At 37.1% G+C, this 14,570-nt stretch overlaps 1 protein-coding gene across 1 annotated transcript in view; it reads left to right on the top strand.

Annotated features, from left to right (window-relative positions):
* The first annotated feature begins 4,373 nt into the window (after positions 1 to 4,373).
* LOC147025451 (uncharacterized) overlaps positions 4,374 to 14,570 on the top strand; it is a 122,934-nt gene continuing 112,737 nt past the window's right edge. The window contains exon 1 of the mRNA XM_085886445.1: positions 4,374 to 4,628. Within this exon, the coding sequence (XP_085742571.1) occupies positions 4,597 to 4,628 (32 nt within the window). The 5' untranslated portion in view covers positions 4,374 to 4,596. The remainder of the gene's footprint in view (positions 4,629 to 14,570) is intronic.

The following is a 14,570-nucleotide window of genomic DNA, read 5'->3' as shown; positions in this document are numbered from 1 at the left end:
TTTCTAAATCTTGTGTCGCAAACCCATCGCTTTCTGTACCCATCTTACCCAGTCGCACCCAGCTGTCCCTCGACTGTCCTTTTCTCCAAACAAGGTGGAGAGCTTCCTATCAAACCTCGACTCTGATTCTGCAACCAGTCCAGATGGCATCAGCCCACGTGTCCAAAAAACCTGCGCTGGTGCTCTTGCTCACCCTCTCTCTCTGGTCCATTCACCCTCTCAATTGCTCAAGGTCATCTGCCATCAGCTTGGAAAAGAGCGAACATTACTGCCCTGCATAAAAAGGTGCAAAAACAGATCCTTGCAACTACAGACCAATCAGCCTTCTCCCAATCATCAGCAAAGTCATGGAATCCATCATCACAGTTGAAATGAAGTCTTCCTTTTTCTCCAACAACCTCATCTCAGATCACTAATTTGCTTTCAGAACAGGTCACTCCACCTTGGACATGCTGCTTCAACTCACCCAACTATGGATGGAGGGCCTCAATGTCAGACATGAGATCAAAGCCTTCTCTCTGGACAAATCTCGAGCTTTTGATGCAGTCTGGCATCTTGCTCTTCTCTCCAAACCCTCTGCCTCTGGCATCCAAGGACAACTCCACACATGGCGAACTGACTTCCTCGATTCTCACAGTAAACATGTGGCTCTCAATGGAATCCTTTTATCTCCTTTCCTTGTCAAGGCTGGATGTCCCCAAGGCAGTGTTCTGGGCCTATTCCTATTCCTGATCATCATCAATGATCTCTCTGACTCTCTGGAAAATCCTCTTTATCTATTTGCTGATGACTACATCCTCTGCTGTGGCATACATCATCCTTCAGACAGGCAGGCTGCAGCCTCTTCCGTCTCTTCAGACCTTGAAAAAAAGTCACAAGCTTGGCAAACACTTGGAATATGTCTTTCAACCCTGATAAATCTCACACTCTCCCTCAATCTCTCCGAAAGGACCGTCTAGCAAGCCCTCTCCCATTAACTTTCTCACGAATCCTCTTGAGAAAGTTTAGTCATTCAAACCACTGGGTCTCGCTATGAGCCATGATCTTTCTTGGGCAACCCACATTTCAAAGTTGGTCTCCAAAGCCAGCCACCGGCTGTGCATCCTCTTTCATGCAAAGTCCTTCCTTGGCACACCTGAACTCCTATTCACCCAACAAGGCCTTCACCCGCAGCCTCATGGAGTACTGCTCTTCACTCTGGGCTGGCTCCCATGCCTCACATCTTGCTCAGCTTGATGCTGCAGAAAACAATGCATTTAATATTACTGGAATCTCTCACAATGAAGCCGAATCTTTTGGCTTATCACTTCGCCATCACAGACAGGTCGATGGTCACTCTGTATCTAAGACCTTTCTGGTCTTCCACTCTCTGTTCTTTCCGTGCTTTGTCTCCTCCCCCCCAACCTCCCTGGTTTCTGAGGGTGCACACAATCCACTATAAACCTCCTTCTGGTGAAACTACCTCAATCTGGGATGACTGCTCACCTCCACTCCTTTGTTCCTCTTTTTTCACACCTGTGGAATCAACTTCCACATTCTCATCAATCTCATGATTCTCTCCAGCTCTTCAAGACAGCTGTTCACCACCTCAGATCATCCCCAATCCAAAACCATGATCTTTTCTACCATTGCTAACCTCACCCAAATCCCTTCTCCTTTCAACTTTTCCAGTTTTCGCTCCATGGACTTTCCTTCTCTGTCCATCTTGTCCACCCCATGCATGCGTGTTTTGCGTCCTGTTTTTGCATCTCAGGTGGGGAGGTGGGACTGAGAAGTGGGAGAAGCAGGAAAGCCGGCAGGGCTGAGAATGGGGCAGGTGGATCTGGGGCAGGAGAACCAACGTGGGGGAGGGGGAAAACTGTGAAGGGGGCAGGAGAGCCAGAACACCAGTGGGTAAAGGGGTCTTCAGGGTCTTCAAGGGTCTTAAGTGTCTTTGAGGTTGTAAGGTTCTTCATTCAAGATCTTGAGGTTTTTACAGGTCATTGGGATGTTCAGGGTCTTTGAGGTCTTAAACGGTCTTTGGGGTCTTATAGTTCTTAAGGGTCTTTGGAGTCTTCAATAGTCTTCGGTATTTTAACTGTCTTTGGGGTCCAAAGGGTATTTGTGGTATTCGGGGTTTTCAAGTGTCTTTTTGGGTCCTCAGGAACTTTTTCGGACTTTTCGGTCCTCCGGGACTTTTGGGGACTTTTCTGTCCTCGGGAACTTTTTGTAACTTTTGGGTCCTTGGAGACTTTTGGTTCTTCAGGGTCTTTAGTGGTCTTAAGGGTCTTGGGAGTCATACAGGGTCTTCAAAGTTCAAAAGGGTATCAGCAGTCCAAAGGGTCAAAAGGTAAATTTCAAGTGTGTAATTAATGAATGGATGTACATAATTCACTAAAAGTATGCTACACACGACACACGACACACGACACACGACACACGACACACGACACACAGACACACAGACACACGACACACGACACACGACACACGACACACGACACACGACACACGACACACGACACACGACACACGACACACGACACACGACACACGACACACGACACACGACACACAGACACACAGACACACACACACAGACACACAGACACACACACACACACAGACACACAGACACACAGACACACAGACACACAGACACACAGACACACAGACACACAGACACACAGACACACAGACACACACACACACAGACACACACACACACACCTCATCCATTTTTGTGGACGAGTGGGCTCGTTGCATGAAATTTTCATTGTTCTTCACAGCCCTATTTGCACACCCACCTGCTGTGCTGCTTGAGCATTGGCTGGCCTTTCACCAAGATCACATGTGCTTGGGGCCAACTTTGGGATTGTATATGTTTGTTATTATTATTATTAGATTTATTGCCATATGATACAACTCTTCTTATTATTGTTGGAAATGTTATGAGTGTTAATTAATAAATGCTTTGTTGTCATGTTAGCATTGTTTTTGTTCTATATTTTGTTATTAGAATGAATGCCATGCCGTGGTGGGAGGACATATTCATCTGCTTTATATACCTTAACATGTCGTACGTTAAAATCATGGGACTTCTCATGGATTTTTGTGTGGTTTCGTCGAGTCTTAAAGAGTCCACAGGACCTACAGTCTGAGGGGTCTTTTGCATCCTCATGGACTTTTTGGTCATTGGGGACTTTGGGGTCCACAGGGACTTTTAGGTCCTTGGGAATTTTTGGGGGCTTTTGGGTCCTCGGGGATTTTTTGGGACCTTTGGATCCTCGGGGACTTTTGGAACTTTTAGGTCATCGGGGACTTTTGGGTCTTCAGGGATTTTGGGATCTTTGGTGACTTCTGGGTCCTCAGGGACTTTTGGGTCTTCAAAGTTCGAAGGAATCTCAGTAGTCCAACTGAAGCGTTAAAAGGTACATTTGAACCATGGGTTATTGATGAATGTCACGTGATCTCATTGCACGTACATAATTAAGAGACAAAACGTCTGCCTCATGCAAAACACGCACGCGCACGCACCTCATCCATTTCGAGGAGACACATCTTCTCGGGACGGGCATGGCGAAGCGATTGTGAAGAGGACCGTACTGTACACCACTTACCGTCACAGACAGCTTTGACTTTGCGGCAGCACGAAAACGGTGAACGTATTACTTATTTAGTTCGGTTCCAATCGTGCGTGGAATCAGGCCAGCTGTGCAGTGAGCCAATGGGTGGAAAACACAACTCGACTGTGCCGGCCTTGGCAGTGTTCAATGTCACGTGACATCTCTTAACCAATGAGAATGCATTTTCATGAAAAGCCAGAAAAGTGATCTTTGAAGGCTCAGGTGGTGGATGAAAATAACCTGAGGACAATCCCTGGATCGGACTTGATCTGTGTACCAAATTTGGCGGTTGTCGGTCCAGCAGTCCTTGCAAAAAACGCAAACAAACAGATATCCGATGAATGTAATTTATGAGATGTGGGAAAAAACATTCCAAGACTCTCCGTGCCTCACTGCATCTCGGACACGACAGTGATGACGTTTCTGTTGATACTTGTTCATCTCGACCTGGACCGTCACGTTCGGGTTCGCTAATAATAACTCGGGATTAAAAAAGATTAACAAAAGTTAAGCTGTGTTGTAGTCCATGACAATGTAATCAGCAGCAGCGTCGTTACGTACTTTCTCCCAGGCGGTGTGTTCAGGATACCAAGCAGCTAGCACGCGCTTGCCAAGCCAGTCGTTCCTTCTCGACCGTTTCGAATGGAGTGCTTCGCTCCGCACTAAACTTTGTCACTGAACACACCCCAGCACGGCAACTCTTCCCCATAATAAATAACGATTTATTTATTTCAAAATTAATAAACGACGACGATGAAGACTTGGAAACGATGATTCCGATCGCGCTTCACCTCCTTGTTGTTGAAGAACCGAGGAGCTTCACTTGATGACGTCATTGTTACTAAGTCACGTGGTAACAATGCAACGTCACAATCGCGCGTTGTGATTCGTTTCTCGCTTGAGCGATCGATCTGTTCGACGTGCGTCTCTCGCGGTGCTGGACGTGTTTTCACTCGAGATTTTACTTCAAACCCTTATTGGCGTTTCCAAGATGCCTCTGTTTTGGAAGAAAACCCAACGAAGGTTTCTCACACTCGGTTTTTCACAACATCAAGCGATTTTATCTTTTTATGTCGAGTATAAGTTGACCCCGATTTGGGATTTCACTCTTCTTCCTCGCTACCCGGTGTTTTTTGTCTTGTGTCTCATTCTGCATTCTCCGTGTGGTAAATGTTGGTATTGTTTTTACATTCTCCGTGTGGTAAATGTTGGGATTGTTTTAACATTCACCGTGTGGTAAATGTTGGTATTTTTTTTACATTCTCCGTGTGGTAAATGTTGGTTTTTTTAACATTCTCCGTGTGGTAAATGTTGGGTTTTTACATTATCCGTGAGGTAAATATTGGTATTGTTTTTACATTCACCATGTGGTAAATATTGTTTTTTTTTTACATTCTCCGTGTGGTAAATGTTGGTATTTTTTTTTACATTCACCATGTGGTAAATATTGGTTTCTTTACATTCTCCGTGTGGTAAATGTTGGTATTTTTTTTTACATTCACCATGTGGTAAATATTGGTTTTTTTTACATTCTCCATGTGGTAAATATTGGTATTTTTTTGTATTCTCTGTGTGGTAAATGTTGGTATTGTTTTTACATTCTCCTTGTGGTAAATATTGGTATTGTTTTTACATTCACCATGTGGTAAATATTGTTTTTTTTTTACATTCTCCGTGTGGTAAATGTTGGTATTTTTTTTTACATTCACCATGTGGTAAATATTGGTTTCTTTACATTCTCCGTGTGGTAAATGTTGGTATTTTTTTTTACATTCACCATGTGGTAAATATTGGGTTTTTTTACATTCTCCATGTGGTAAATATTGGTATTTTTTTGTATTCTCTGTGTGGTAAATGTTGGTATTGTTTTTACATTCTCCTTGTGGTAAATGTTGGTATTGTTTTTACATTCTCTGTGTGGTAAATGTTGGTATTGTTTTTACATTCTCTGTGTGGTAAATGTTGGTATTGTTTTTACAATGTTGGTATTGTTTTTACATTCTCCTTGTGGTAAATGTTGGTATTGTTTTTACATTCTCCTTGTGGTAAATGTTGGTATTGTTTTTACATTCCCCGTGTGGTAAATGTTGGTATTCTTTTAACATTCTCAATGTGGTAAATGTTGGCATTGTTTTTACATTTCCCGTGTGGTAAATGTTTATTTTTTTTACATTGTCCGTGTGGTAAATGTTGGCATTGTTTTTGCATTCTCCATGTGGTAAATATTGGTTGTTTTTTTTTTACATTCTCCGTGTGGTAAATGTTGTTATTGTTTTTACATTCTCCGTGTGGTAAATGTTGGTGTTGTTTTTACATTCTCCGTGTGGTAAATGTTGGTGTTGTTTTAACATTCTCCGTGTGGTAAATGTTGTTGTTGTTTTAACATTCTCCATGTGGTAAATGTTGGGATTGTTTTTACATTCTCCGTGTGGTAAATGTTGGGATTGTTTTAACATTCTCCATGTGGTAAATGTTGGGATTGTTTTTACATTCTCCGTGTGGTAAATGTTGGGATTGTTTTTACATTCTCAATGTGGTAAATGTTGGCATTGTTTTTACATTCTCCGTGTGGTAAATGTTGGAATTGTTTTTACAATGTTGGTATTGTTTTTACATTCTCCGTGTGGTAAATGTTGGTATTGTTTTTACATTCTCCGTGTGGTAAATGTTGGTATTTTTTTTACATTCTCAATGTGGTAAATGTTGGAATTGTTTTCACATTCTCCTTGTGGTAAATGTTGGTATTGTTTTCACATTCTTCATGTGGTAAATATTGGGGTTTTTTTTACATTCTCCGTGTGGTAAATGTTGGAATTGTTTTTACATTCTCCGTGTGGTAAATGTTGGAATTGTTTTTACATTCTCCGTGTGGTAAATGATTTTTTTTTACAATCTCCGTGTGGTAAATGTTGGAATTGTTTTTACATTCTCCGTGTGGTAAATGTTGGTATTGTTTTTACATTCCCCGTGTGGTAAATGTTGGCATTGTTTTTACATTCCCTGTGTGGTAAATGTTTATTTTTTTACATTCTCCGTGTGGTAAATGTTGGAATTGTTTTTACATTCTCAGTGTGGTAAATGTTGGAATTGTTTTTACATTCTCCGTGTGGTAAATGTTGGTATTGTTTTCACATTCTCCTTGTGGTAAATGTTGGTATTGTTTTTACATTCTCCATGTGGTAAATATTGGGGTTTTTTACATTCTCCGTGTGGTAAATGTTGGTATTGTTTTTACATTCTCCGTGTGGTAAATGTTGGAATTGTTTTTACATTCTCCGTGTGGTAAATGTTGGAATTGTTTTTACATTCTCCGTGTGGTAAATGTTTTTTTTTTTACATTCTCCATGTGGTAAATGTTGGAATTGTTTTTACATTCTCCATATGGTAAATGTTGGTATTGTTTTTACATACTCCGTGTGGTAAATGTTGGAATTGTTTTTACATTCTCCGTGTGGTAAATGTTTTTTTTTTACATTCTCCGTGTGGTGAATGTTGGTATTGTTTTCACATTCTCCTTGTGGTAAATGTTGGTATTGTTTTTACATTCTCCATGTGGTAAATATTGGGGTTTTTTTTACATTCTCCGTGTGGTAAATGTTGGAATTGTTTTTACATTCTCCGTGTGGTAAATGTTGGAATTGTTTTTACATTCTCCGTGTGGTAAATGTTTTTTTTTTACATTCTCCGTGTGGTAAATGTTGGAATTGTTTTTACATTCTCCGTGTGGTAAATGTTGGAATTGTTTTTACATTCTCTGTGTAGTAAATGTTGGGTTTTTTTACATTCTCATGTGGTAAATGTTTTTTTTTACATTCTCAATGTGGTAAATGTTGGAATTGTTTTTACATTCTCCGTGTGGTAAATGTTGGGTTTTTTTTTAGCATTCTCCGTGTGGTAAATGTTGGGATTGTTTTTACATTCTCCATGTGGTAAATGTTTTTTTTTACATTCTCAATGTGGTAAATGTTGGTATTGTTTTTACATTCTCCATGTGGTAAATATTGGGTTTTTTTTTTAAACATTCTCCATGTGGTAAATGTTGGAATTGTTTTTACATTCTCCGTGTGGTAAATGTTCATATTGTTTTTACATTCTCCGTGTGGTAAATGTTCATATTGTTTTTACATTCTCCGTGTGGTAAATGTTGGAATTGTTTTTACATTCTCCGTGTGGTAAATGTTGGGATTGTTTTAACATTCTCAGTGTGGTAAATGTTGGGATTGTTTTTACATTCTCCGTGTGGTAAATGTTGGAATTGTTTTAACATTCTCCGTGTGGTAAATGTTGGGATTGTTTTTACATTCTCCGTGTGGTAAATGTTGGAATTGTTTTTACATTCTCCGTGTGGTAAATGTTGGTATTCTTTTTACATTCTCAATGTGGTAAATGTTGGTATTGTTTTTACATTCCCCGTGTGGTAAATGTTGGTATTCTTTTTACATTCTCAATGTGGTAAATGTTGGTATTGTTTTTACTTTCTCCGTGTGGTCAATGTTGGTATTGTTTTTACATTCTCAATGTGGTAAATGTTGGCATTGTTTTTACATTCCCCGTGTGGTAAATGTTGGTATTCTTTTTACATTCTCAATGTGGTAAATGTTGGCATTGTTTTTACATTCCCCGTGTGGTAAATGTTTATTTTTTTTTACATTGTCCGTGTGGTAAATGTTGGCATTGTTTTTGCATTCTCCATGTGGTAAATATTGGGGTTTTTTTTACATTCTCCGTGTGGTAAATGTTGGTATTGTTTTTACATTCTCCATGTGGTAAATATTGGGTTTTTTTGACATTCTCCCTGTGGTAAATGTTGGTATTGTTTTTACATTCTCCGTGTGGTAAATGTTGGAATTGTTTTTACATTCTCCGTGTGGTAAATGTTGGTATTGTTTTCACATTCTCCTTATGGTAAATGTTGGTATTGTTTTCACATTCTCCATGTGGTAAATATTGGTTTTTTTTTTTACATTCTCCGTGTGGTAAATGTTGGTATTGTTTTTACATTCTCCGTGTGGTAAATGTTTTTTTTTTACATTCTCCGTGTGGTAAATGTTGGAATTGTTTTTACATTCTCCGTGTGGTAAATATTTTTTTTTTACATTCTCCGTGTGGTAAATGTTGGAATTGTTTTTACATTCTCCGTGTGGTAAATGTTGGTATTGTTTTCACATTCTCCTTGTGGTAAATGTTGGTATTGTTTTTACATTCTCCATGTGGTAAATATTGTTTTTTTTTAATATTCTCAATGTGGTAAATGTTGGTATTGTTTTTACATTCTCCATGTGGTAAATGTTGGTATTGTTTTTACATTCTCAATGTGGTAAATGTTGGCATTGTTTTTACATTCCCCGTGTGGTAAATGTTTATTTTTTTTACATTGTCCGTGTGGTAAATGTTGGCATTGTTTTTGCATTCTCCATGTGGTAAATATTGGGTTTTTTTTACATTCTCCGTGTGGTAAATGTTGGTATTGTTTTTACATTCTCCATGTGGTAAATATTGGGTTTTTTTTACATTCTCCGTGTGGTAAATGTTGGTATTGTTTTTACATTCTCCGTGTGGTAAATATTGGGTTTTGTTTTACATTCTCCGTGTGGTAAATGTTGGTATTGTTTTCCCATTCTCCTTGTGGTAAATGTTGGTATTGTTTTTACATTCTCCATGTGGTAAATGTTGGAATTGTTTTTACATTCTCCATGTGGTAAATGTTGGAATTGTTTTTACATTCTCCGTGTGGTAAATATTGTTTTTTTTTTACATTCTCCGTGTGGTAAATGTTGGAATTGTTTTTACATTCTCCGTGTGGTAACTGTTGGAATTGTTTTTACATTCTCCGTGTGGTAAATGTTGGAATTGTTTTTACATTCTCCGTGTGGTAAATGTTGGTATTGTTTTCACATTCTCCTTGTGGTAAATGTTGGTATTGTTTTCACATTCTCCTTGTGGTAAATATTGGTGTTGTTTTAACATTCTCCATGTGGTAAATATTGGGGTTTTTTTACATTCTCCGTGTGGTAAATGTTGGTATTGTTTTTACCTTCTCCATGTGGTAAATGTTGGTATTGTTTTTACCTTCTCCATGTGGTAAATGTTGGTATTCTTTTTACATTCTCAATGTGGTAAATGTTGGTATTGTTTTTACATTCTCCGTGTGGTAAATGTTTGTTTTTTTTACATTCTCCGTGTGGTAAATGTTGGAATTGTTTTTACATTCTCCATGTGGTAAATGTTTTTTTTTACATTCTCAATGTGGTAAATGTTGGTATTGTTTTTACATTCTCCATGTGGTAAATATTGGGTTTTTTTTTTAAACATTCTCCATGTGGTAAATGTTGGAATTGTTTTTACATTCTCCGTGTGGTAAATGTTCATATTGTTTTTACATTCTCCGTGTGGTAAATGTTCATATTGTTTTTACATTCTCCGTGTGGTAAATGTTGGAATTGTTTTTACATTCTCCGTGTGGTAAATGTTGGGATTGTTTTAACATTCTCAGTGTGGTAAATGTTGGGATTGTTTTTACATTCTCCGTGTGGTAAATGTTGGAATTGTTTTAACATTCTCCGTGTGGTAAATGTTGGGATTGTTTTTACATTCTCCGTGTGGTAAATGTTGGAATTGTTTTTACATTCTCCGTGTGGTAAATGTTGGTATTCTTTTTACATTCTCAATGTGGTAAATGTTGGTATTGTTTTTACATTCCCCGTGTGGTAAATGTTGGTATTCTTTTTACATTCTCAATGTGGTAAATGTTGGTATTGTTTTTACTTTCTCCGTGTGGTCAATGTTGGTATTGTTTTTACATTCTCAATGTGGTAAATGTTGGCATTGTTTTTACATTCCCCGTGTGGTAAATGTTGGTATTCTTTTTACATTCTCAATGTGGTAAATGTTGGCATTGTTTTTACATTCCCCGTGTGGTAAATGTTTATTTTTTTTTACATTGTCCGTGTGGTAAATGTTGGCATTGTTTTTGCATTCTCCATGTGGTAAATATTGGGGTTTTTTTTACATTCTCCGTGTGGTAAATGTTGGTATTGTTTTTACATTCTCCATGTGGTAAATATTGGGTTTTTTTGACATTCTCCCTGTGGTAAATGTTGGTATTGTTTTTACATTCTCCGTGTGGTAAATGTTGGAATTGTTTTTACATTCTCCGTGTGGTAAATGTTGGTATTGTTTTCACATTCTCCTTGTGGTAAATGTTGGTATTGTTTTCACATTCTCCATGTGGTAAATATTGGTTTTTTTTTTTACATTCTCCGTGTGGTAAATGTTGGTATTGTTTTTACATTCTCCGTGTGGTAAATGTTTTTTTTTTACATTCTCCGTGTGGTAAATGTTGGAATTGTTTTTACATTCTCCGTGTGGTAAATATTTTTTTTTTACATTCTCCGTGTGGTAAATGTTGGAATTGTTTTTACATTCTCCGTGTGGTAAATGTTGGTATTGTTTTCACATTCTCCTTGTGGTAAATGTTGGTATTGTTTTTACATTCTCCATGTGGTAAATATTGTTTTTTTTTAATATTCTCAATGTGGTAAATGTTGGTATTGTTTTTACATTCTCCATGTGGTAAATGTTGGTATTGTTTTTACATTCTCAATGTGGTAAATGTTGGCATTGTTTTTACATTCCCCGTGTGGTAAATGTTTATTTTTTTTACATTGTCCGTGTGGTAAATGTTGGCATTGTTTTTGCATTCTCCATGTGGTAAATATTGGGTTTTTTTTACATTCTCCGTGTGGTAAATGTTGGTATTGTTTTTACATTCTCCATGTGGTAAATATTGGGTTTTTTTTACATTCTCCGTGTGGTAAATGTTGGTATTGTTTTTACATTCTCCGTGTGGTAAATATTGGGTTTTGTTTTACATTCTCCGTGTGGTAAATGTTGGTATTGTTTTCACATTCTCCTTGTGGTAAATGTTGGTATTGTTTTTACATTCTCCATGTGGTAAATGTTGGAATTGTTTTTACATTCTCCATGTGGTAAATGTTGGAATTGTTTTTACATTCTCCGTGTGGTAAATATTGGAATTGTTTTTACATTCTCCGTGTGGTAAATATTGTTTTTTTTTTACATTCTCCGTGTGGTAAATGTTGGAATTGTTTTTACATTCTCCGTGTGGTAAATGTTGGAATTGTTTTTACATTCTCCGTGTGGTAAATGTTGGTATTGTTTTCACATTCTCCTTGTGGTAAATGTTGGTATTGTTTTCACATTCTCCTTGTGGTAAATATTGGTGTTGTTTTAACATTCTCCATGTGGTAAATATTGGGGTTTTTTTACATTCTCCGTGTGGTAAATGTTGGTATTGTTTTTACCTTCTCCATGTGGTAAATGTTGGTATTGTTTTTACCTTCTCCATGTGGCAAATGTTGGTATTCTTTTTACATTCTCAATGTGGTAAATGTTGGTATTGTTTTTACATTCTCCGTGTGGTAAATGTTTGTTTTTTTTACATTCTCCGTGTGGTAAATGTTGGAATTGTTTTTACATTCTCCATGTGGTAAATGTTTTTTTTTTACATTCTCCGTGTGGTAAATGTTGGAATTGTTTTTACATTCTCTGTGTGGTAAATGTTGGTATTGTTTTTACATTCTCCATGTGGTAAATATTGGGTTTTATTTTTACATTCTCCGTGTGGTAAATGTTGGAATTGTTTTTACATTCTCCGTGTGGTAAATGTTGGAATTGTTTTTACATTCTCCGTGTGGTAAATGTTTTTTTTTTTACATTCTCCGTGTGGTAAATGTTGGTGTTGTTTTTACATTCTCCGTGTGGTAAATGTTGGTGTTGTTTTAACATTCTCCGTGTGGTAAATGTTGTTGTTGTTTTAACATTCTCCATGTGGTAAATGTTGGGATTGTTTTTACATTCTCCGTGTGGTAAATGTTGGGATTGTTTTAACATTCTCCATGTGGTAAATGTTGGGATTGTTTTTACATTCTCCGTGTGGTAAATGTTGGGATTGTTTTTACATTCTCAATGTGGTAAATGTTGGCATTGTTTTTACATTCTCCGTGTGGTAAATGTTGGAATTGTTTTTACATTCTCCGTGTGGTAAATGTTTTTTTTTTACATTCTCCGTGTGGTAAATGTTGGTATTCTTTTTACATTCTCAATGTGGTAAATGTTGGTATTGTTTTTACATTCTCCGTGTGGTAAATGTTGGTATTGTTTTTACATTCTCCATGTGGTAAATGTTGGTGTTGTTTTTACATTCTCAATGTGGTAAATGTTGGGATTGTTTTTACATTCTCCGTGTGGTAAATGTTGGGATTGTTTTAACATTCTCCATGTGGTAAATGTTGGGATTGTTTTTACATTCTCCGTGTGGTAAATGTTGGGATTGTTTTTACATTCTCAATGTGGTAAATGTTGGCATTGTTTTTACATTCTCCGTGTGGTAAATGTTGGAATTGTTTTTACATTCTCCGTGTGGTAAATGTTTTTTTTTTACATTCTCCATGTGGTAAATGTTGGTATTCTTTTTACATTCTCAATGTGGTAAATGTTGGTATTGTTTTTACATTCTCCGTGTGGTAAATGTTGGTATTGTTTTTACATTCTCCATGTGGTAAATGTTGGTGTTGTTTTTACATTCTCAATGTGGTAAATGTTGGCATTGTTTTTACATTCCCCGTGTGGTAAATGTTGGCATTGTTTTTACATTCTCCGTGTGGTAAATGTTGGAATTGTTTTTACATTCTCCGTGTGGTAAATGTTGGTATTCTTTTTACATTCTCAATGTGGTAAATGTTGGTATTGTTTTTACATTCCCCGTGTGGTAAATGTTGGTATTCTTTTTACATTCTCAATGTGGTAAATGTTGGTATTGTTTTCTCCGTGTGGTCAATGTTGGTATTGTTTTTACATTCTCAATGTGGTAAATGTTGGCATTGTTTTTACATTCCCCGTGTGGTAAATGTTTATTTTTTTTTACATTGTCCGTGTGGTAAATGTTGGCATTGTTTTTGCATTCTCCATGTGGTAAATATTGGGTTTTTTTGACATTCTCCGTGTGGTAAATGTTGGTATTGTTTTTACATTCTCCGTGTGGTAAATGTTGGAATTGTTTTTACATTCTCCGTGTGGTAAATGTTGGTATTGTTTTCTCATTCTCCTTGTGGTAAATGTTGGTATTGTTTTTACATTCTCCATGTGGTAAATATTGGTTTTTTTTTTTTACATTCTCCGTGTGGTTAATGTTGGTATTGTTTTTACATTCTCCGTGTGGTCAATGTTTTTTTTTTACATTCTCCGTGTGGTAAATGTTGGAATTGTTTTTACATTCTCCGTGTTGTAAATTTTTTTTTTTTTACATTCTCCGTGTGGTAAATGTTGGAATTGTTTTTACATTCTCCGTGTGGTAAATGTTGGTATTGTTTTCACATTCTCCTTGTGGTAAATGTTGGTATTGTTTTTACATTCTCCATGTGGTAAATATTGTTTTTTTTTTACATTCTCAATGTGGTAAATGTTGGTATTGTTTTTACATTCTCCATGTGGTAAATGTTGGTATTGTTTTTACATTCTCAATGTGGTAAATGTTGGCATTGTTTTTACATTCCCCGTGTGGTAAATGTTTATTTTTTTACATTGTCCGTGTGGTAAATGTTGGCATTGTTTTTGCATTCTCCATGTGGTAAATATTGGGTTTTTTTTACATTCTCCGTGTGGTAAATGTTGGTATTGTTTTTACATTCTCCATGTGGTAAATATTGGGTTTTTTTTTTACATTCTCAGTGTGGTAAATGTTGGTATTGTTTTTACATTCTCCGTGTGGTAAATATTGGGTTTTGTTTTACATTCTCCGTGTGGTAAATGTTGGTATTGTTTTCACATTCTCCTTGTGGTAAATGTTGGTATTGTTTTTACATTCTCCATGTGGTAAATGTTGGAATTGTTTTTACATTCTCCGTGTGGTAAATTATTTTTTTTTTACATTCTCCGTGTGGTAAA

Source organism: Eptatretus burgeri, chromosome 6 (assembly GCF_056783735.1).
Source record: "Eptatretus burgeri isolate ZD-2024b chromosome 6, Ebu_testis_v1, whole genome shotgun sequence".
In the NCBI taxonomy this organism is placed as follows: domain Eukaryota; kingdom Metazoa; phylum Chordata; class Myxini; order Myxiniformes; family Myxinidae; genus Eptatretus; species Eptatretus burgeri.
The sequence above is the reverse complement of the archived record's forward strand: the minus strand, read 5'-3'. Positions and strand labels throughout refer to the sequence as shown.